The sequence below is a fragment of the Erpetoichthys calabaricus genome, chromosome 18 (genome assembly GCF_900747795.2).
Source record: "Erpetoichthys calabaricus chromosome 18, fErpCal1.3, whole genome shotgun sequence".
NCBI lineage: Eukaryota > Metazoa > Chordata > Cladistia > Polypteriformes > Polypteridae > Erpetoichthys > Erpetoichthys calabaricus.
This window is the reverse complement of record NC_041411.2, coordinates 5,812,330-5,834,243: the sequence shown is the minus strand read 5'-3', so window position 1 is coordinate 5,834,243 and position 21,914 is coordinate 5,812,330. Positions and strand designations below refer to the sequence as shown.

Below are 21,914 nucleotides of genomic sequence, written 5' to 3'. Positions count from 1 at the left end.
TCTCCCTGCTCCTGACGGAGGGGGTGTGAGCTGCCGCCTTCAACAGCTTTGTGCCGCGGTGCTTCGCATACGTAAAAGTCAAACAGCCCTATTGATTTGTTTGCTTTCCTCTGTCTTTCTGACAGACTCTGCTCCTGACGCGCACTCCTTTGAAGAGGAAAATATGTTTGCATTCTTTTAATTGTGAGACGGAACTGTCATCTCTGTCTTGTCATGGAGCACAGTTTATACTTTTGAAAAAGAGACAAATGTTTGTTTGCAGTGTTTGAATAACGTTCCTGTCTCTCTACAACCTCCTGTGTTTCTGCGCAAATCTGTGACCCAAGCATGACAATATAAAAATAACCATATAAACATATGGTTTCTACTTCGCGGATTTTCTTATTTCGCGGGTGGCTCTGGAACGCAACCCCCGCGACGAAGGAGGGATTACTGTATATATATATATATATAGAGATATATATATATATATATATATATATATATATATATATATATAAATAATATACATTATATATATGCTTTGTGTAGACACTGGCAGGTTAAGTTGTTGGACACTGTCCGATTTCAATAGGTTAATAAACCTCTAGGCATCACTGTGCCACAATGCCCTGACAGAGGTGAACTGGAAATTCTTATTACCAATAATGAATTTGTCTGTAAACAGTTGGCAGCATCACCCAATAAATAAAGGTGCCCTTAAATAAAAGGTCACCTATCAGGTCCCACTTTCAGTTTTTATGCTGAATACTAACCTTTCTGCTTTTTCTGCTCCAGCAGTGGATCAAAAGTATGTGAGGAAATTACTTGGCATTTTGCAGCAAGTTTTTAATGCCAACTTGTCAATGTATATATATTTATTTTGGGGTGTTGGAATGCAGCTTATGAAAGCAAGAGCAGCAAAGCACGTTATAAACTCTTGTTGTTTAACTTTATATTGCATCTCGTGGACTACATTGGCATTTTGTCCACGAAACGATAGGCTCTGGCATTTGGCTCTGTGCAAGCTCTGTGCTGACACTCCATATTCACAATGCATTCCATCTTAGCCAAGTGTGACGTGTCCACATTATAATCCAATTAGCCAATTGCCAACTGTATATTAAGAATAAAAGTTGTCTGTGGACTTCTCCAAGGCACACATCACATAATACAGGAAGTACGGCTGAAACAACGCCAACTGAACTTGGAGCCATACAGACGACAGCCAGACTCAAATCAGCACTAGCAAGTTGACAGAGAGAGACAGAGAGCAGGATCCTCTCAAGCTTACTTTGGAAATGTTCATTGTGATCAATACTCTTCTTTGTAACATTTTTGTTTTTTGTGTTGCAGTTTAAAGGGGATCGTCCAGTTGATACTTCAAAATTTGAAAAAGAGTGCATCCACAACATATACTAGCCATGGGGCTCTTTTACAACAACAGCAATACCCCTGGATAGCACCTTACTGGGACAGGCTTGGGCAGATTTGTGGCAGATAAAATTTAATGTCAGTAAATGTAAAGAATTACACATAGGAAGTACAAACGTGAGGTTTGAATACACAATGGGCGGTCGGAAAATCGAGATTCTACCTTATGAGAAGGATTTAGGAGTCATAGTGGACTCTAAGCTATCGACTTCCCAACAGTGTTCAGAAGCCATTAAGAAGGCTAACAGAATGCCAGGTTATATAGCACCTTGAGGTGTGGAGTACCAGTCACAGGAGGCTCTGCTCAACCTTTATAACACACTGGTGAGTACTTATCTGGAGTACTGTGTGCAGTTTTGGTCTCCAGGCTACAAAAAGGACATAACAGCACTGGAAATAAGTCCAGACAACAGCAACTAGGCTGATTCAGGGCTACATACTAAAAGAGCGGAGCCTTTACAGTTTAAGCAAAAGAAGATTAAGAGGTGACTTGATTGAAGTGTTTAAAATTATGAAGGGAATTAGTCCAGTGGATCAAGACTGTTATTTTAAAATGAGTTCATCAAAAACACGGGGACACAGTTGGAAACTTGTTAAGGGGAATTTTTTTCTTTACACAAAGAACGATTGACACTTGGAATAAGCGACCAAGTAATGCGGTAGACGGTAAGACTTTAGGGACCTTCAAAAATGAACTTGACGTTTTTTTGGTAGTAATAAGTGGATTAGACTGGCAAGGGCTGAATGGCCTGTTCTCTTCCAGATTGTTTTAATGTTGTATTTAAAAACCTTCAGTAAATGGCCAACTATCCCCCTGGGGACAAATAAAGTTCTGTCTATCTATGGAATAACACACATCCTAATGTTTAGTGTCTGAAATGTTGTCATTTTTAGCCATGTGTTCTGTAAGCTGCTTCAGATAACTAAATCCATGGACATTACCTCTTGTACACCACATTCAAAACATTTATTTTCTTCCACTGGCTCCGGCGTCTGACAGTATCTACATACAGGGCACCTAAAGCAACACAAACAAAAGGTCTTAGAAAAAGAAAACTCAGTTGGGAATAAAGTCTTTGCTATAAATAAATAACAACCCCTTCACTCATATCCACGTTGTATCCGAGATACAAGCCCTCAGTTCTGAACACTTACGTGGCATCTTCCCAGCGCTGAAGACATTGACTATGGAAACTATGATTGCAGAGGGTGGTTAATACGCCATTCACCGATTCGTCCATCCTCTCCAGGCACACGGTGCATTTCGGAAGCTCAGTCAGATCCATCACTGGTAGACTTGCACCCTGGCATTCACAAAATAAAAAAGAAAGCAAATGCAAAAAATAAAACAAAATGTCATGAAAGGTATGAACGTAGCAGTTTATTAACAATCCCAGCGCTTTGGCTGCTATACTGACCATGCACAGCCAGTGTCTTGGGTTGCCCGTCTCTGCAAAAAGAAAGAACATTTACCCACAATCCCTGCTTACCTCCTCAGATTTGATGACCTCTGCCCTCTCCACATAGACCAGCTGGCACACCGCCTCTTCGATGGAATTGAACTGTCGGCCATTGCAAGTGGCATAGAAGCTATCAGCATCAGCCTTTGGTAAAAATTAAACAAAAAAGAAAAAAATTAAATTTGGGTAAGGGGCAAAAAAAGACGTGGAAATGGTGTTTTTCCGATATAACAGTGGTATGCACCCAAGTGACAAGGAACTTATTTTGTGTGTACATCACAGCATGAGTCTAGCAGGAGCATCCCGTGCTATGTGTCAGTGTTGCTAATGCCTCACCCAGAATTCTATTGAAGACATCGTACAAAAGTCTGCTGCATCATCACACACACACGACACTTGTTAAAGTTTAAAAATTCAGACGCGAGCATTAGTAGGCCTTGCTCCCTAGGAACCAACTCTTCTGTAAGATTTCAATATTTTTTTTACCGATGCTGATCTTTCTGATCATAAAATGGGTCATTACGATAGCAACTGATGAAAAGAATTCATAATTAACTGAAGAAATACGGTATTTGAGGGTTCCTCTAGAGCAGTGGTCCCCAACCTTTTTAACAGCAAGGACCACTTTATTAGATGCAAATTTTTCCAGACAGGGTTGGCGGGGGGGGGCAGTTTTATACACAATTTACATAACATTTCTATTATTATTATGTTATTAAGCAGTAGGCTTTACATAGGCTTTACATTTGTCATTCCAACAGATTGCACATCACAAACATTAACACTGCTATCTTTTTTTCGTGTCTGCCGTTTCTATAGGAGGGTGACAATGACTTAAATTCCAATGGATGTTTTTCAAATGTTGACAAGCAATAAGCAAAAGGTATCACTGAAAACCACAGAAAACACAAACAGCAAAAAACACAACAGTACGAGGAAAGTTCAAAGAAAGAGATTTTTTTTTTTTTTTTTTTTACAACGTTTCTGTTTGGGGATCGATGTGCACAACTGAGCTGCGACCACAGAACTAACTGCTCTGTGGATTATTCGTTCAAGCATTTCAAGGTCACTTTGTTGTAATGAAAGCATCTGCTGAATGTACTTCGTTGTAACGAGATTTCTATAGACTCGTGTCATATGGGGAAACTGTCGGGACCATAAAAATACTTTGTTGTAATACTCTCTCACCTCGGTCTCTCTCCTCTCTCTGCACCGCTGCAAAGCCCCGCCCGCCAAGCGTTCTGAAAAGTCTGAGTGAGTCTCCGTTGCCGGCAGTTCTCTCGGGCCGCGGACCGGGGGTTGGGGACCCCTGCTCTAGAGTACCCCTTTTTCTTGCACGATTTGGCTTAAAGAACAAATCAGCGCATCATCACCTCATAACAGGATGAAGTTTCGAGTTTGGGATTTTACCGTCCAGCCGTTTTAGCTCTAGACCATCCTGAAGAAACTGTGACACACAGACATCCATCATGGAGATATCAATATTTTCGGTATCTGGGGACCCTAAAACGTCGCGGCCCATCAAAAAACAGATGTTGAAATTTTTAACAAATCTAAAGCTTTCACTCCTCCCCATACACCAGTGAAAGGCAACCTTTTTCGAGTTGCGGCGAAATAAGTCCAAAAATTTTGTTTTGCGGCGCACCTGAGGGACTGCCCATAAATAAAGTCGTGACGACACAATCTATGGACAATCACCAATAAAAACAGTTAATTTTACAAGTTTGAAAAACATTTTCTTAATAAAGGAATCAAAGGATAAATCTTAAATTTAATTAATGTGAACGTTGAGATTGTTTTTCAGCACATATGAGATTGATGTGAGGATCAATTTTCGAAAGACAGACGCGCATTTCCTTGTCGATCATTTGAAGTCTCTTGCGTTTCTTAGACTTCATTTCCGTAAGTGTTGAAAAACCTTGCTCACAGAGAGTTAATTTTTCCATTGTAATACCCAGACGATTAAGTGGTGAGAGCTGCAGCTACAGCGATACTCTCTCGTCAACAACAGCCGAAATTTAGCGTTCGTATTTTCTCGTTCTATATTTGCTCCACCTTCTTCGATCCGTACAGTGAGTGAGATCTTCTAACAACGAGACTATTTAAGTCTCACGAGATGTGTTTTTAACACCGCTGGTGTTGATATTATGATGAATGGTGAACAGCGAAAATTTTAACTTGCATTCAAAATAAATACATTCGTTTATTCAACAATCTGATTAACCGTTATCTGTTTTTCCAACATAAAATATTTTTTTTTAAACATTATCTTTTTAATCAACCAAAAGTTCAAAAACACTAGCAATTTTAAATATTTTACAAAAGTATTTGCGGCGCCCCTAGAAAATTCGCACCGGTTGTTCGACAGTGCCATACACAATAGATTATGGTGGGGGAGGGTGCAAAGCAATACTACACAACTGAGCAATGTGTACCCTGTTAGCAGACGGTCATGTGGTAGGAAGAGGTGAGAGACAGTGAAAAGAGATGGAATGATCTATACTAATAAAAGGCAAAGCCCTCACTCACTGACTCACTCATCACTAATTCTCCAACTTCCCGTGTAGGTAGAAGGCTGAAATTTGCCAGGCTCATTCCTTACAGCTTACTTACAAAAGTTAAAAAGTTAAGCAGCTTTCATTTCGAAATTCTACGTGTAACGGTCATAACTGAATCCTACTTACGTACATATATACGTCTATAGCCTGCAGCTTGGTCGCCGTGTGAGGCGGGGTTGCGTTATGCGTCCCCCGGCCTCCCACGTACTTGGCATGCCTGCCTATATTGCGTCCCCTATCCCCACGCCTCCCACGTAGTTGGCTGCCTGCCTATTTTACACGTTTGGAGAACCGCCAATGCCTCTTAAACATCTTCGATTCACAGGTGACGATTTGAGTAGTGGACACTTTGATGTTTATGAATGTTTCAACTCTCAAAAGCTGGATGCGAAGTTATCAATGAAACCGGTTGTATGCTTACAACGCTTGACAGATGCCAAATGTCAGTTCAACACAACAAGTCCTGCAAATAATAACGTAATTGAAACAAACCATGAAACTCAAACCGATTATGACAGAAGCAATCCAAGCTGTGAGAAAACAGTAAAAAGGAGGCATGTCAGACGTCGTGGTAGATTTTCTGATGCAGCTAGATGGAAACAACTTTGTGACGCTGCCGCCAAATACTCGCAGAAAAATCCACAAGTTAATAGACACGCTGTCGCTAAATACTTGCAGGCAAATCCACAAGTTCATATAGACACTGCCGCTAAATATTCGCACGCAAATCCACAAGTTAATAGAGCTTCCGTTTGTAGGTACGATCCCAATAATAAAAAGCGGCTCATACGAAAACAACAGGTTTGGCTCAAAAAAGCCTGGTTAATATAATCCAACTGTATTCCAGTCATTCCATGATGGAAACTTTTTTTCAGAGTAAAAACTTTAGCTGAATTATTTATGGTTAGCCAACCCCACTGCATTTTTTCTTCTTACTGTAAGCGGTGCCCCTTCGGTCTAAGGTTTTAAATCTCGCCTAAAGACTCACGATTTCAGTTTAGCATACCATGACTAGAGCTGCTGATTAGCTCTTATGAAAAGGCATATGTTCAATATATTGACGTTAAGTGCTTTATAAAACATAACAACATGCCTGGCAGTTAACAGACAAGTGTGTCTCACAAACAAATTTTATAATTATATATCTTAATCATCACCGTTCATGTGTGTAAAAAAAACCAAAAAAAACCTCAAGAGTAAGCCAGACATCACTTCAAGTTCAGAATGTTAAGTGCAATAACCGTGTCATTCATCCAGTTAAACATCATCAAAATGTCACTTCTTCCTCCCTGGGGCTCTTACCTGAGAGCTAAACTTGACAAGAACCATGTACTGGTTAGGAGTCGAGTCCCGGATGATCTTCATGTGTTCCATGACGTCATTGAAGGGGGCCACAAACTTCATGAGGTCGTGGCTCGTCATGGTGGCAGGCACAGTGAGGATGCACAGCATAGCACTTCGGCGCACATCTTCGGTCAGCGAAGTCATTTTGCTGTGGGAGTAAAGGCAGTCCAGTCAACCAACACTTGACAGGTGCAAATTAATCAGCAAAATTTATCCTTGAAGAACACACATGGCTTTCAGTAGTTAATAAGGCTTACATTAGCTATAGAATATGAGTGTTAGAAGCCAAGGTCCTGTTTACTTATCTGAACTTATCGTTACTTACAAACCAGAGCACACATTAAGATCTCAAGATGCCGGTGTGCTTATGATTCCAAGGAATAATAAAATAATAGTGTGGGAGTCACACTTTTAGTTACAGGGCCCTGAAGCTTTGGAATGGTCTGGCTGCTACTGTAAGAGGTACCCCTTCAGTCTCAGCTTTTAAATCCCAGCTGAAGACTCACGACTTCAGTTTAGCACACCCTGCCTAGAGCTACTGATTAACTGTACAGACTGCATCTCTGTTGTTAGTCATTAGCACTAAAATACAGTAGAGTCTGGCTTATCTGACATAAACAGGCCGGCAGAACGTCGGATAAGCGAAAATGTCGGATAATGGGAGGTGTTAAGAAAAAGCCTATTAAATGTCAAACTATGTTATAATTTTACACATTACGAGACTAATACAGTGGAACCTCAGTTCACGAACATCTCTGAACACGTACAAATCAGGTTATGACCAAAAAGTTCGCCAAAATTTTGCCTCTGTGCACGACCACACACTCGGTACAGGAACAAGCCAGTTTCCCTTTTAGTTTGTGCGCACCAATGATTTCCACACGTGTTCAGTCTCTCCCTGTGCATTCCCTGTGCATCGTTAGAGAGAGAGCACAAGAGAGAGACACAGACAAACACACGCACGCGGGAGTGAAAGAGAGACACACGCACACAACGCTCCACTAACTTGGGCTTTATTGCACAGTGGCCAGACAACACACGAAATCCCACTTGGAGTTTGCAAAAAGTCTCGAGACTAGAAGAAACCAGATTCTCTGGTCTGGATAAACCAAGATGGAAGTATGTGGCCAGAATTCTAAGTGAAAACCAGGCAAAGCTGTCACCTGGGCAATGCTGTTCAGACATGGAGCATGGTGGTGGCCGGATCAGAGTCAGGGAGGCTCGACGGGGTTGAATGGAGCAAAGCACAGAGGATATCGTTAATGAAAACCAGCTCAGAGTGCTCCGAACCTCAGACTGGGCAGAGGTTCCACCTTCCAACGGGACAAAGCAGAGACAACACAGGAGTGGCACAGAGTCAACTGTGTGAATGTCTCTTTGAATGACCCAGGACCAGAACCCATTTGAACATCTCTAGAGATACCCAAAAACAGCTGCATGCTGATGACCTCCATCCAGCCTGACATAGCGTAGAGAATAATGGCAGGAAATCCACAAATCCAGGTGTACGAAGAGTCCAGGTTGGAGTGGCTGCCAAAAGGGCTCAGTAAGTACCGAGGAAAGGGCCCGAATACACGTGTCAATGGGATAGTTCAGGGTTCTATTTCTAATAAATCTGAAAAAAAAACCTCCTAAGATCCTGTGTCGACATTCTGGGAAACTGAGTGTTGTCTGATAAGGGGAAAAAAGGAACTGAAATGATTTTAGCACATGACAAAAATGTGTAAAACATTATGACTGCCAATGAGGACAGACTGGCATCCCGGTTGGACGACGGCGTGACATCGGGGGCAAAATAGAAGGTGCCAGGGGATGGACAGGCAGATGCCGGAGGACAGGAGCAGTTCCATTCCCCCATACGTTAGGTGTCAGTGGTCTGCTGGAGGCACACGCAGGGGCTCATGGGAATTGGAGTCCGGAAGTGCAGTCCTTTACGCTGGAGCGCTGCCGGGGGAGAGACTACCCTGTGTAATGGGAAGCCGGGATGACACAGGACAGCCTTTCTGGTTTGCTACACTGCCACGGAGCAGTGAAGCTCAACCCTGCTGTGGCTCATGGACACAGCCAGGGGACGTGTGGAGAACGGCTGAGCTCTCCTGTGCAAGGCTGCCGTCTCACCCGGAAGTGCAGCCGGAAAGTGATCATGGAGCTGCTGGAGCACTTCCGGGTCCTCTATAAAAAGGAGACAGCTGCCACAACTCAGCAAGCCACAGCCGGGAGAAAGGAAGACTGAGCTTGCTGGGAGAGGAATGAAGCCAGCTAGGAAAGAGGAAGAAGGGACGGAGTACTGTGGTGATTGGTGCACTGTGTGTGCTGTGCAGAACTAAAAATAAAGGTGTGTTATGTGACAAAGTCGTGGTGTCTGTCTGTGGTCCGGGCTTCTGTTACATCTGGTTCTCTAACAACCTGGAAATGCTCCTTACAAGTCATGCCGGGTCTTAACTGAAGAAGTCAGAGTCGGGAGGTGACAGGTGACACTCAACTGGAGGCGGAAGGAGAGGACACAGTTTGTTTGTTTGGTCTTTGGCTGTTTCATTGTACAAAGTGCTTGGTGGATTTAAAAAATCCATTATTTGAACCCATGATTGTGTTTGGTATTATTGGGTCTGGGGTTTGGGGCTCGGTGGCGCTCCCTACTGGTTACAAGTGAAGGGGCCTAAAGACTATCTGAAGGTGCTGCATCATACAAATCAATCAAAACCAATAAACTGAACAAACACAAAAGTAGCTTTCAACATAAAATCAATCCAAACGACTGGGCTCATATGAAGATCTTTGTTCCAAACACCAAGATTGCTCACGTAGCCTTTAGTCACACAACGTCCCATTCTGAGAGAAGCAGGAGTGGCCTGGGTGGCCGCTGTCACCAATGGAGTCGGGCCACCTACAGTTAACTGAGGCCCCACTTTGAAACGCCTTTCATTCCTTTAGAATTTCAGAAGCCACATTGTGCCCACAGGTGAAGCTAAAAATACAGACTGGCAGCATCAGCAGGACATGGCAAAAGCACAGATGCTTCCGGAATCAAAGAGAATAAGCATCCCGACACACATGGGCCTGCTTTAACTAAATGGCACTGGCCATAAGCAGCCAAGTTTCCATACCACTTATCAGGATAAATTGTGTTGGCCGTTTCAGTGCCCACCGCTTGTTTGTTGTGGCTTGGCATCACCATATGACTAAGTAGTTAAAACAGTTTTGGACAAGAACGACGCTTGATGTTTAACGTACAAGCATGTGGCAGATGAAGCAAAAATGCACAACGAGGCTGCGGGCCGACATACTTACCAGGGCCCCACATGGAACGCCTCGAAGCTGTATGTCGTGGCAGCTTTTCCCCCACATCCAATAGCGTGCAGAAACAAATTTGTTTTAAATATACGATGTATATTTCCAAGTCAAAAATCCTCGGAAATCCCCAAAGAACTGCTAAGGCAGACTCACTTGGTTTTGTAAAGGTGCATAATTCCGTGTACGATTTCCACAGAAGGGTTACCACTGAAGAACGAAATCTGGTCTGGAAGCTCTTTGGAAGGGGAGTCGAGAACGGCCCCCTGGGACTCCTTGGCACCTGGGCTCTCGGCGTCGCCCGATGTCCCGCCGGGGCCGCTCTCACTGTCCTGAGGAAGGGCAGAGGTTTTGCCATTTTTCTTCTCTGCAACGGGAAGGGAGTCGTCAGTGCTGACAAACAGGGACACACACACACACACACACACACACACACACACACACACACACACACACACACACACACACTCCTCCTCCAATAGCCACCCCCCTCCCCAAACATTAGGACACCGCCCTCACCTGAGGAGTTACCATGAGCGGGGCTGAAGGTTTCAATGACCATGTCGGACATGGCCCTGCTGCCAATGTGCTGGTGCAAAATCGCTGCTTTCTCCGTGGTGGACTTCCCATCCAGACAACCTCTGGCTGCACTGAGAGCCTTCTCCCCGATTTCATCATCTGACATGTCCTCAGCTGTGAAAAGGAAGCATGAATAAAATATGACACCACTGCAGTAACTATTTTAAACAGAGACAGAGAGATGAGAGAGAGGCAGGCCACTCCCAGCTCATCTGGGGTGATTTCCCTTTTTTTATTTCAATGACCAGCTTGTGGAGCTTTCCTTTGACAACACAAAAGCAGCCCTGTGACTGATGACCAGCCTGAACGCTGCACAATTCTAGAAATCATCTGCTTCATGCTTATTTAAATGGTGGAGAGAAGCCAGGCCCCTAGCCGAGCATAAAAATCAGAAAGAAAAAAAAAAAGAAAGAGGGCAACTGATTTGAATTCAAATCAACTTTCAGGATAAAAACAAGGATGAACCCTCAGCCAGAGGCAGAAGAAGGCCAATCTCCTCAACACCCCGCATGAACCTCATCAGATAAACAGGACAGCCAGGAGAGTCACTCACTTTAAAGGGCAACAAGCCAAGAAGACACTAAGCATTTACACAGACAGATGCCGGGCATCACATAAAACCCGAGTGTGCAGTGCAGGGCACTTTCAAAAATAACTAGCTGTCCCCCCGCGGCTCTGCCCACATAGTAGTGAAACAGGACAAACTTTAAAAATCAATTCATAAAAAAATTTAATTCTGGCCAAACAGACGGTCGGAACGCTCCAAACATGGCCATTATATCTGATTGGGTTCAGCTCTGATGGGAGAGTGATACCCCACAGGGGGAGAAGACCACATGGCCGTGATATCTCTGCCAATGAGCAGGTAAAAAATAAGAAAAAATGTAATCATTTCTATTGAGAAGTTTACGTTTACAGTAATCCCTTGCTACTTCGCGGTTCACTTTTCGCAGATTCACGACTTCGCGGATTTTATATGTAAGCATATTTAAATATATAATGCGGATTTTTCGCTGCTTCGCGGGTTTCTGCGGACAATGGGTCTTTTTACTTCTGGTACTTGCTTCCTAAGTTGGTTTGCCCAGTTGATTTCATACAAGAGATGCTATTGGCGGATAGCTGAGAAGCTACCCAATCAGAGCACGCAGTTAAGTTCCTGTGTGCTGCTGATTGGCTCAGCGACGGAGTGCTGCATTAACCAGGAAGTCTCATCTCACTCATTCAGCATTAACGTGCTCTTGCTACTGCATTCAGGGGATCATCACCTTCATCGTCATCATTTTTACTGCGCAGCATATTCATCACCATCATATATAGCTACATGTACTTCGCTATACAGTAAGTGTAAACTTATCTACCGATTTCATATTGCTTAGCAGTTGTCCCTGTTATTAATAGAGTAAAGGGTGGGTTGTAAACAATACAGGGAGGGTTTAAAAACGTCCAAATACACGTTAAATAATTAAATAAATATGGTGTCCCTACTTCGCGGAAATTCAGTTATCGCGGTCAGCCTTGGAACCTATCTCCCGCGATAAGTGAGGGATTACTGTATAGCATTCATATCTGAGGGCCTCTTGATATACAATACTAGACAAAGAGCCCGTTTCGACAACGTAAGATGAAACAGGCACGAGTGGAATAGTAATAAGTATAAGCACCACAAACCTGATATAGGTGTATAGAATGAATGCGTAATTAGGCCTCGAGCTGTAGTCGAAATCGCCTTTCAGGCCTCTAGAGCTTTAATCGAAGTCACCTGTCTCTTTGAATTTTTGCGGCCGTAAATCCGCTGCCTTACGCAATGTTGGGGTTGGATGTCAGTCGAAGTCGCCTTTCTCTTTGAATTTTCACGGTCGTAAATCCGCCGCCTGCCACAATGTCGGTCTCGTAAGGTTTTTCGGGCAGCTGCACAGAAGGCTACTGCGCATTTGGCTTCGGACGGACGTGAGTGAGTGAGGAGACTGGCGAATTATGTATTAAGATTTTTAGTTTTGCTATCAGGGCCGAGATGGCTAAATCTGTCCTTTTTCCTTTATAGAGTGCCTTTGATGGCTATTATTAGGAAGGCAACAAACAGCATTCAAATATCAGAGAACCGATAACACCTGCAAACCTCCGATTCTCAAAAGAATCGCAAATCAAAGAATGGCAATCACTTTCTGTTCCCTCCGATCTTTGGAGGGATGAAAAATCATGGAGGATGGGTGCATCCTGGGAAAGTTTTCATTTAATTAAATAAATATATTTGTACTAAAGCTGTTTCTTTTTGGAGCCGTGACTCCTTTGATTCTGGTGTTTCAGAAGCACATTGTAGGCGCCTTTGTTCATTGTTTTTATCCATGTGGTCTCGTTCTTGTTTTTCTATGGCTGTGTCGTTAGCTAGAAGTCGTTTGCTGACGGCGGCGGATCCGTGAGCTGAAGTGACCATGGCGGCGGATCTGGGCTTGGAGGTCTACATTACTAAACGAAGGTTGTATATGCGGTGATGTACGCGTTCGGGCGGCGGTTGTACTGTGCATGGCTTGCTTCTGGTCTCTGGCATCCGTGCATATATACAACCTGGCGTGCACGCTTTATCTCAAGTTTAGTTTACAGGTTGTGTTGTTTGGGAGCCACCTACTGACTCTGGGAAGCCGCCGAGTTTGACTCTGAGGCGGTGAGGGGCTGTGCGCGTGCGCTTTCGGCATGGCTTGCTTCTGGCGTCTGGCATCCATGCATATATACAACCTTCAGTTAGTAATATAGATTTCCGTGATCGAATTGCTTTTAGTTAATTGTGAGAAACCTGTTGACTTTCAACGTCCTAAAGTCCCAATTTCACAAGTTCTTACAAGCATATACACGCTGGTTAGTTTTTCTGACTTTAAACGTATCTACTCTCTATATATAAAGTCTTGCGGTGGGCTGGCACCCTGCCCGGGGTTTGTTTCCTGCCTTGCGCCCTGTGTTGGCTGGGATTGGCTCCAGCAGACCCCCGTGACCCTGTAGTTAGGATATAGTGGGTTGGATAATGGATGGATATAAAGTCCTAAGCCTAAAAGTGCTTATGTCACTTTTTTGTCACGCTTTAAATTGGGCTTATTTTAAAACCTACATATACAGTGGTACCTCGGTATACGTCCGCTTTGGAATAAGTCCAACTGGGTATACATCCTGTTTGGACGTGAAAAATTTTGCTTGGTATATGACCTTTGTTTGGAATACGACTCACGTGCTAGAACAACGCGCGCTACCCTTGTTTACCTCTCTTGAGACAAAGCCACGACTGCCCACGAGTGTCAGTATGCCAGTTGCTAGCATTCAGTGAACAACCCGCGCTATACAGTGCATCTGGAAAGTATTCACAAAGAATCACTTTTTCCACATTTTGTTATGTTACAGCCTTATTCCAAAATGGATTACATTCATTTTTTTCCTCAGAATTCTACACACAACACCCCATAATGACAACGTGAAAAAAGTTTACTTGAGATTTTTGCACATTTATTAAAAATAAAAAAACTGAGAAATCCCATGTACATAAGTATTCACAGCCTTTGCTCAATACTTTGTCGATGCCCCTTTGGCAGCAATTACAGCCTCAAGTCTTTTTGAATATGATGCCACAAGCTTGGCACACCTATCCTTGGCCAGTTTCGCCCATTCCTCTTTGCAGCACCTCTCAAGCTCCATCAGGTTGGATGCACAGCCATTTTAAGATCTCTCCAGAGATGTTCATTCAGATTCAAGTCTGGGCTCTGGCTGGGAGAGAGAAAGCAAGCACTGGTGAACTCAGCAACGCAAAAAGACCTAGTCGTCCACGGAAGACAACAGTGGTGGATGATCGCAGAATCATTTCCATGGTGAAGAGAAACCCCTTCACAACAGCCAACCAAGTGAACAACACTCTCCAGGGGGTAGGCATATCGATATCCAAGTCTACCATAAAGAGAAGACTGCATGAAAGTAAATACAGAGGGTGCACTGCAAGGTGCCAGCCACTCATAAGCCTCAAGAATAGAAAGGCTAGATTGGACTTTGCTAAAGAACATCTAAAAAAGCCAGCACAGTTCTGGAAAAACATTCTTTGGACAGATGAAACCAAGATCAACCTCTACCAGAATAATGGCAAGAAAAAAGTATGGAGAAGGCGTGGAACAGCTCATTATCCAAAGCATAGCACATCATCTGTAAAACACGGTGGAGGGAGGCAGTGTGTTGGCTTTGGTGTGCATGGCTGCCAGTGGCACTGGGACACTCGTGTTTATTGATGATGTGACACAGGACAGAAGCAGCCGAATGAATTCTGAGGTGTTCAGAGACATACTGTCTGCTCAAATCCAGCAATCAAATTGATTCATGATACAGATGGACAATGACCCAAAACATACAGCCAAAGCAACCCAGGAGTTTATTAAAGCAAAGAAGTAGAAAATTCTTGAATGGCCAAGTCAGTCACCTGATCTTAACCCAGCTGAGCAGGCATTTCACTTGTTGAAGACTAAACTTCAGACAGAAAGGCCCACAAACAAACAGCAACTGAAAGCCGCTGCAGTAAAGGCCTGGCAGAGCATTAAAAAGGAGGAAACCCAACATCTGGTGATGTCTAGGAGTTCAAGACTTCAGGCTGTCATTGCCAGCAAAGGGTTTTCAACCAAGTATTAGAAATGAACATTTGATTTCCAGTTATTTCATTTGTCCAATTACTTTTGAGCCCCTGAAATGAAGGGATTGTGTTCAAAAAATGCTTTAGTTGCCTCACATTTTTATGCAGTCGTTTTGTTCACCCCACTGAATTAAAGCTGAAAGTCTGCACTTCAACTGCATCTGAGTTGTTTCATTTCAAATTCATTGTGGTAATGTACAGAACCAAAATGAGAAAAAAGTTGTCTCTGTCCAAATATTTATGGACCTAACTGTATATGTGTTCAGGCTACAGGTTATTTGATTTTCGGCCTTCACCTTCCTGAGCTGACCTTTGAGTTCAATCATCACCCCGAAAGCGGATAGTAGACGTCATGTGGTGTATGTGTACCACATTTCAGGTCAATCGGTCAAACGTTTTGCGAGCTACAGGTGATTTAAAATCCTGAACAGACAAACGGACAGCCACGGTAGCGTATTATATATAAACATTGGACATCTCCTACCTTTATGTCTACCCTCAACATCTGTCCTGCGCTTTTTCTCGGTAGCCTCGCGAGTCTCGACCTGCCTCGGCCAACAGCATTCCTGTAAATCCTGCTTCTCAGATTTCCAGGTGCGTTCCTGGCCTGCTGTCTACTTCTCGACTACCCGCAGTAGCATACAGGACCCCATTACCCACAGTAAAAATATCGTTTGTATTCTCGCAAATCTGGCCCGTGTTTTGAAGGTGATGCTCAGCCTACGCCTTCCCTTGGTACCCTTACGGGTGTCAACCGTTCCTGCCCAGCACTTCCAGTTTCAATCACGTTTGACTGAGCAACCATAGCCAATCACACAAAGCCAAACTGAGGAATCAGATTGCTTGGAGAGACTGGACACACACACATAGACAGACAGACATTAGTGCTTTATCATACAGTAGATAGGTAGTACGGACCTGAACCTAGCCCGCTCTCATTCAATATAGCGCCCTGAGTTTTGGATTCTATTGGAGACTGCACCATTACTATGACAACCTGTGCATCCTTCCCCTGTGAGTGATGTTAGACCTTGATTCACTTTGCTTAATCCTCTTGCATCTCATTCTTCTGTGCATCTGCTCTTTGCTGTCTTGCACTGGTCAAATGACCGTTCTGCATTTAAATACACTACGTGGTCACCTAAACCATCACATCTATATAAGCTTGTTGGATATCCCATTCAAAAACCATGGGCATTAATATGGTGTTAACAAACAGATGTCACATTTAGTTGCACAAGGCTTGGCCGTGTTTCTGTGGGACTTTGTGCCCATTCAGCCAAAACAGCATTTGTGATGTTGGATGAGAAGACCTGGCTGACCAATTCATCCCAGAGATGTTCAACAGGAATGAGGTGAGGGCTCTGTGAAGGCCATTCGAGTCCCTCCGTGTCTTTATGGACTGGCTTTGTGCACTGGGACACAGTCATGATGGAACAAAACAAGTGCCATCAACAAACTGAAGGGATGTCTTGGTCTTCTGGGGCATTGACAGTAACCTGCATTGGCACTGAGACTAAACCCTGCCATTATCCCTCCTCCACTAAACTTTACACAGTCCAGAAGGTGGCATTCTCCTGGCATCCGACAAACGACATAGCAAAGTGTGTTTCATGAATCCAGAACACGTTTCCACTACTCCAGGTTCCAATGGCGGGCGGTGTGCTTTACACCACATTTTGCCCTGGACCTGCACCGATGTGTTATAGACACTCTGTGAAGGGCTTTGCGTTCCAGGCAGTAATGTAGCTAGAAAGTAATCATGGAATCTACAGTAGCTTTGAAGAAAGCTTTTAGTATGGCAGGGGAGGTTCTGGATTTCCCCAGTTGCCTGAGGTTACACAGGTGCTGCACCAGAGTGGAGGTGAGATTAGTCCAGAAATATGCACACCAAGATACCTACAGCTGCGGACTCTCTCCACCATAGACACGAAGGTCTTAAGTGGACCCCATGATCCTAAGAGCTCAGTGACTTTACATAGTCTTCAGCTGTTGTTGCTCCTTAATAACACTAACAGTTGGCCGGGCCGATCTAGCAGAGCAGAAATTTCACATACATGGATGGATGTTGGGTTCCATTTATGTTAACCAGTTTCTCTTTTATTTCCTGTTTAACAATTCTGTATTTAATAGTTGGTGAAATCTACGAGTTGTGCTACCCATCTAAGATAGGCTACAATCTAAGTAATCAATGTTAACGATGATAAGAGTTCTACAATTGCATTGCACCATCTGTTGGAATATATTTTGTAATGCACTTAGTAATAAAATCAAACACACCTGTCATTCCAACAGATGGCGAGTCCAAACATTTTAATTAATAAAATGCAATACTACAAATTTTTTGTGCTGCGCCACCTCCTGAAAAGGCAGAATTAATGTATGTGTCTCTATTATATGCCATATTGCCATATGCCCATTTGGTATGGGATTAGTAAAAGCAGTGTTAATGTTTGTGATGAGCTATCAGTTGGAACAATAAGTTCAATGCATTGTATTACCAGAAATGTTTGTGATGCACCATCTGTTGGAATAACAGACATAAAGCAATTTGATGGACACACAGACACTTAACCTTTTACTAGTGGTGCTATTCATGTAACATGGGTTGATATCTATATAATTAATGTAGACCTGAGCGTTAACTTCTGCAGAGAACCATTCTGTTGGAATGTATTTTGTAATGCATATAGATAGATAGATAGATAGATAGATAGATAGATAGATAGATAGATAGATAGATAGATAGATAGATTAAAATACACTGTATTTGTCATTGCAACAGATGGCGCATCACAAACATTAACAAAGCTTTTATGAATCCCACAGCAAATGGCTTATAAAAAGAGACATCTGCATTGCATTTGTCATTCCAATGGATGGCACATCACAAACATTTGTAGTAATGAATTGTATTACTACAAATGTTTACAATGTGTCATCTGTTGCACTGACAAATGCAATGCATTTTATTACAACAAATGTCTGTGATACACCATCTGTTGGAATGACAGACACATAGCAACTGGACAGACATATAGACAAACGGATAAACTTGTCGTTTTACTAGCTGTGCTAGTTGTTTAAGACAGTTTAAATCTAAGTAATTAATGTAGACGTCTGTGTTAACATTTGCAGTGCAGCATGCAAGGCATATGTCTGTTATATACCATTTGGTATGGGATTTATAAAAACAATGTTAATGTTTGTGATGCGCCATCTGTTGGAATGAACAATGCAATGCATACTGTATGTCTTTGTCATAAGCCATTTGGTATTCGGTTCATAAATGCAGTGTGTGATGTGCCATCTGTTGGAATGACAAATGCAATGCATTCCACTACTACAAATATTTGTGATGTGTCCTGTTTTGAAATGAAAAAGACATAGAAACACACAAAGGGGCACGTATCATTTTCTTAAGGTGAACACTTGTATTTTCCTGAGAATGTATCACAGTGCTCAGAGAAGTGCACTATACAAAAACAAGCTGCATTGTATTTAAAGTTGACGGGACAGATCTAGAAGTGCAGAGTTGTGGTAAAGGTGGCATCTTAAAGTCACAGAGCTCTTTAAGTCCAATCCCTTCTTCTGCCTTAGTAGACTGCAAGATGTTAATGTTCTTGTTACAGTTGTTTTCATGCCCGTTATTTGAGTTCGCTTCCCCATGTCTGTGTAAGTTTATCCTCATGCATCTCCGAAGTTTGCACCAGAGTGTGTGTGTGTGTGTGTGTAAGTGGTCTCTGTGATGGACTGACCCCCTGCCTTGCACTGTTTCAACACACTTTTGTCCACAGTGTGTACATATAGCGCCCTACGCCTGTTCCTCTACCACCCGTGTATATACAGCCCCTCCTTCTTGCACTCAGACATGTATCGCCCGGCACCGCGTTCTCTTCCACTCGTATACATAGCAGCCTCCTACCTTTGCCAATATAGTGCCCTGCGCAGGTACAGAATGCGCCCAGCGCCTCGTCCACTGACGCACTTGCCTATAACGCCCCGTAGTCGTGCCCGCAGCGAACAGAGCCGCTCACCCAGAACGCGTTCTCCCTCCACTTACCGCAGTACTGGAAATCTCCTGGAAACTGAGAACTCTCGGCTAGCTCCAGTCGGATCACTACCAGCGAAACACTCATAGGTGTTGCGCTCTGTGGCTCCGAAAGCTGCGGCGAAAAAAATAGAAGTGATGGGGAAAAAGAACAGCGAAAGAGCGCCGGCCAGACGTGTCGCGAGAGCTCCGATGCCAAAGCCGTGACATCAACATCCGGGTCATGTGTGACGTCACGCCGTCTTAAAGCAGCCGCAGTGGGAAGCGAGAACTGTCAGAGTTGGATGCAGGAGAATCTTATACTATACCTGGAAAGACAGTACAGGCAAACTATAGCTAGGATTGATGTTTCATGATTTTCATATCGCACAACAGACCGGGATAGCTGATCATTTGTCGGCATATAGAAGTGAAATGTTAGCTGTGGTGTTAACTTTCTAGTGAGCTGAGGAGTTCAGACCGTTAAGATCTGTTATAATATCTGAGCCCAGTTCAGCATTTTCAACTCTGACAGATTTTCTTTCATTCGGACGCTAGGTCAGACATATTGTATGAAATAATACGAGCCCTATTTAGGTTTAAAACGATGGGATTTGGTGGATTCCTGCTAATGATGGTGTGGGTGGGAATGAGGAAGAAGATCATCTTGGCAAAAGAAGACACAAGAATATGTGGAAGTGATTATGGACAAACCTCATGGTGAAGGACAGATGAAAAAGCATAATAAAAACTGAAATTGGAAGACTATGGAAGAGGCAGTGGGATGAAGAGAAAACGGGGCACATTTGTGTGACTTTCAGAAAGACGTAGGGAAGAGTAGAAGGGACGAGATGGTGTAAGGAAGATGAAGGTCTAGGCACACAGAGTTGAACCATAATTTGTATGTAATGAAGACACTTCTAGATGGGAGGTGTGCGTATTGATCTCAACAAGAAACAGTCACACGTGTGCTGGCAGAGGGTCCCAGGACCTACTCACGAGAGAGGACGGTGGTCTTTACAGTTGGAGGGGAACAAATTGCAATTTCATATTGGCAGCATTATTCAGAAAGGATCTTAGGATTTTGGCTTTCAATATGGAACACACCTTCTCAAGAATACAGGTCGTTTTTATACAATCCGCCGTACAACCGAAGAAGAAGAAGGATTTGGCGCATTTGTCAGACGTTACAGTGGGGCGTGGAACTCATCAGGGTAACATTATGTATTCGCTTATTGTTATTTTTCACAGTAACTTGGTCCTGAATTAGTTCTTCAACAGGCTTGACTCATTGTTGTCTCCACCAGCACTTCTGTGTGCGAGCTGAGGAGGTTAAGGAATCCCAACTGCCATCTGCACCCTGCATGACCGCCCCCTACAATGACATCACACCTGTGGTCTCCAGCCTCCCCGCCCCTCCACTCCCTGAACTGTGCGTCTCTCCGCTGATCAACTGAGGAGAGACAATGCTACATAAATAATGGATTCAACCCCCGGTGGCTGAAAGCATGTGCCAATCAGCTGTGATGGGTCCTTTACCATCTGTGCTCCCTTAGCACAGAAGGATCCCCAGCTGTAGAAAACATCCATTACCAAACAAAGGGCATTCCAGTGATCCCAAAGACTTCAGACCAGTTACTCTTACGTCATATGCCATGAAGACCTTTGAGAGGCTGATCCTTAAACAGCTCTACCACTTGGTTTCAGAACATCTGGATCCCCTGCAGATAGATGCCTATCAGGTATGGAGGATGCTCTGATCTACAGTACATGCTCCACAGAGCTTACTCCCACTTGGACACAGGGATCCTGCTCTTTGATTTTTTCCATTCTGCATCATTGACTGGGAAAGAAAGCTGGACTACCTGAACAACAGACCGCAGTTTGTGAGGCAGAGGGTACTGTGTGTCAGATATGGCGGTGTGTAATAATGGAGCACCTCAAAGAACTGTCCCGTCTCCCTTCATTTTCACCCTCCACAGAACAGACTTCCAGCACAATACCATCTACAGAGGACTCTTTCATCATAGGCTGCATTAATTATAAAGAGTAGTCGGAGTACAGGAAGCTTGTGGCGGAGGATTTAGTAAGTATTTACATTTGTAATCTGCCGTAAGGTTGATGTAAAGAGCTCGTCTCAGGATAATTGTCAGCAAGTTCATTCATTCTGTGGCCGGATATGACGGTGGAGCTATTAGTGAATAGTATGTAATACATTTTCTGAACATTAGAACAATTAGATGAGAACTGAGGAGAGACAATGCTACATAAATAATGGATTCAACCCCCGGGGGCTGAAAGCATGTGCCAATCAGCTGTGATGGGTCCTTTACCATCTGTGCTCCCTTAGCACAGAAGGATCCCCAGCTGTAGAAAACATCCATTACCAAACAAAGGGCATTCCAGTGATCCCAAAGACTTCAGACCAGTTACTCTTACGTCATATGCCATGAAGACCTTTGAGAGGCTGATCCTTAAACAGCTCTACCACTTGGTTTCAGAACATCTGGAATCGTCTCAGGACAATTGTCAGCAAGTTCATTCATTCTGTGGCCGGATATGACGGTGGAGCTATTAGTGAATAGTATGTAATA

At 43.5% G+C, this 21,914-nt stretch overlaps 1 protein-coding gene across 2 annotated transcripts in view; it reads right to left on the bottom strand.

Annotated features, from left to right (window-relative positions):
- Positions 1 to 19,544, bottom strand: part of brap (BRCA1 associated protein) — a 37,201-nt gene extending 17,657 nt beyond the window's left edge. The window contains exons 1-7 of one of the 2 annotated variants that reach the window (XM_028825283.2): positions 19,354 to 19,544; positions 10,583 to 10,756; positions 10,220 to 10,430; positions 6,734 to 6,923; positions 2,904 to 3,017; positions 2,569 to 2,717; positions 2,356 to 2,431 (exon numbers count right to left, since the gene is read on the bottom strand). In XM_028825283.2, the coding sequence (XP_028681116.1) occupies positions 2,356 to 2,431; positions 2,569 to 2,717; positions 2,904 to 3,017; positions 6,734 to 6,923; positions 10,220 to 10,430; positions 10,583 to 10,756; positions 19,354 to 19,429 (990 nt within the window). In that variant the 5' untranslated portion in view covers positions 19,430 to 19,544. The remainder of the gene's footprint in view (positions 1 to 2,355; positions 2,432 to 2,568; positions 2,718 to 2,903; positions 3,018 to 6,733; positions 6,924 to 10,219; positions 10,431 to 10,582; positions 10,757 to 19,353) is intronic. The other variant, XM_028825284.2, reaches the window with a different exon arrangement.
- Positions 19,545 to 21,914: the final 2,370 nt, after the last annotated feature.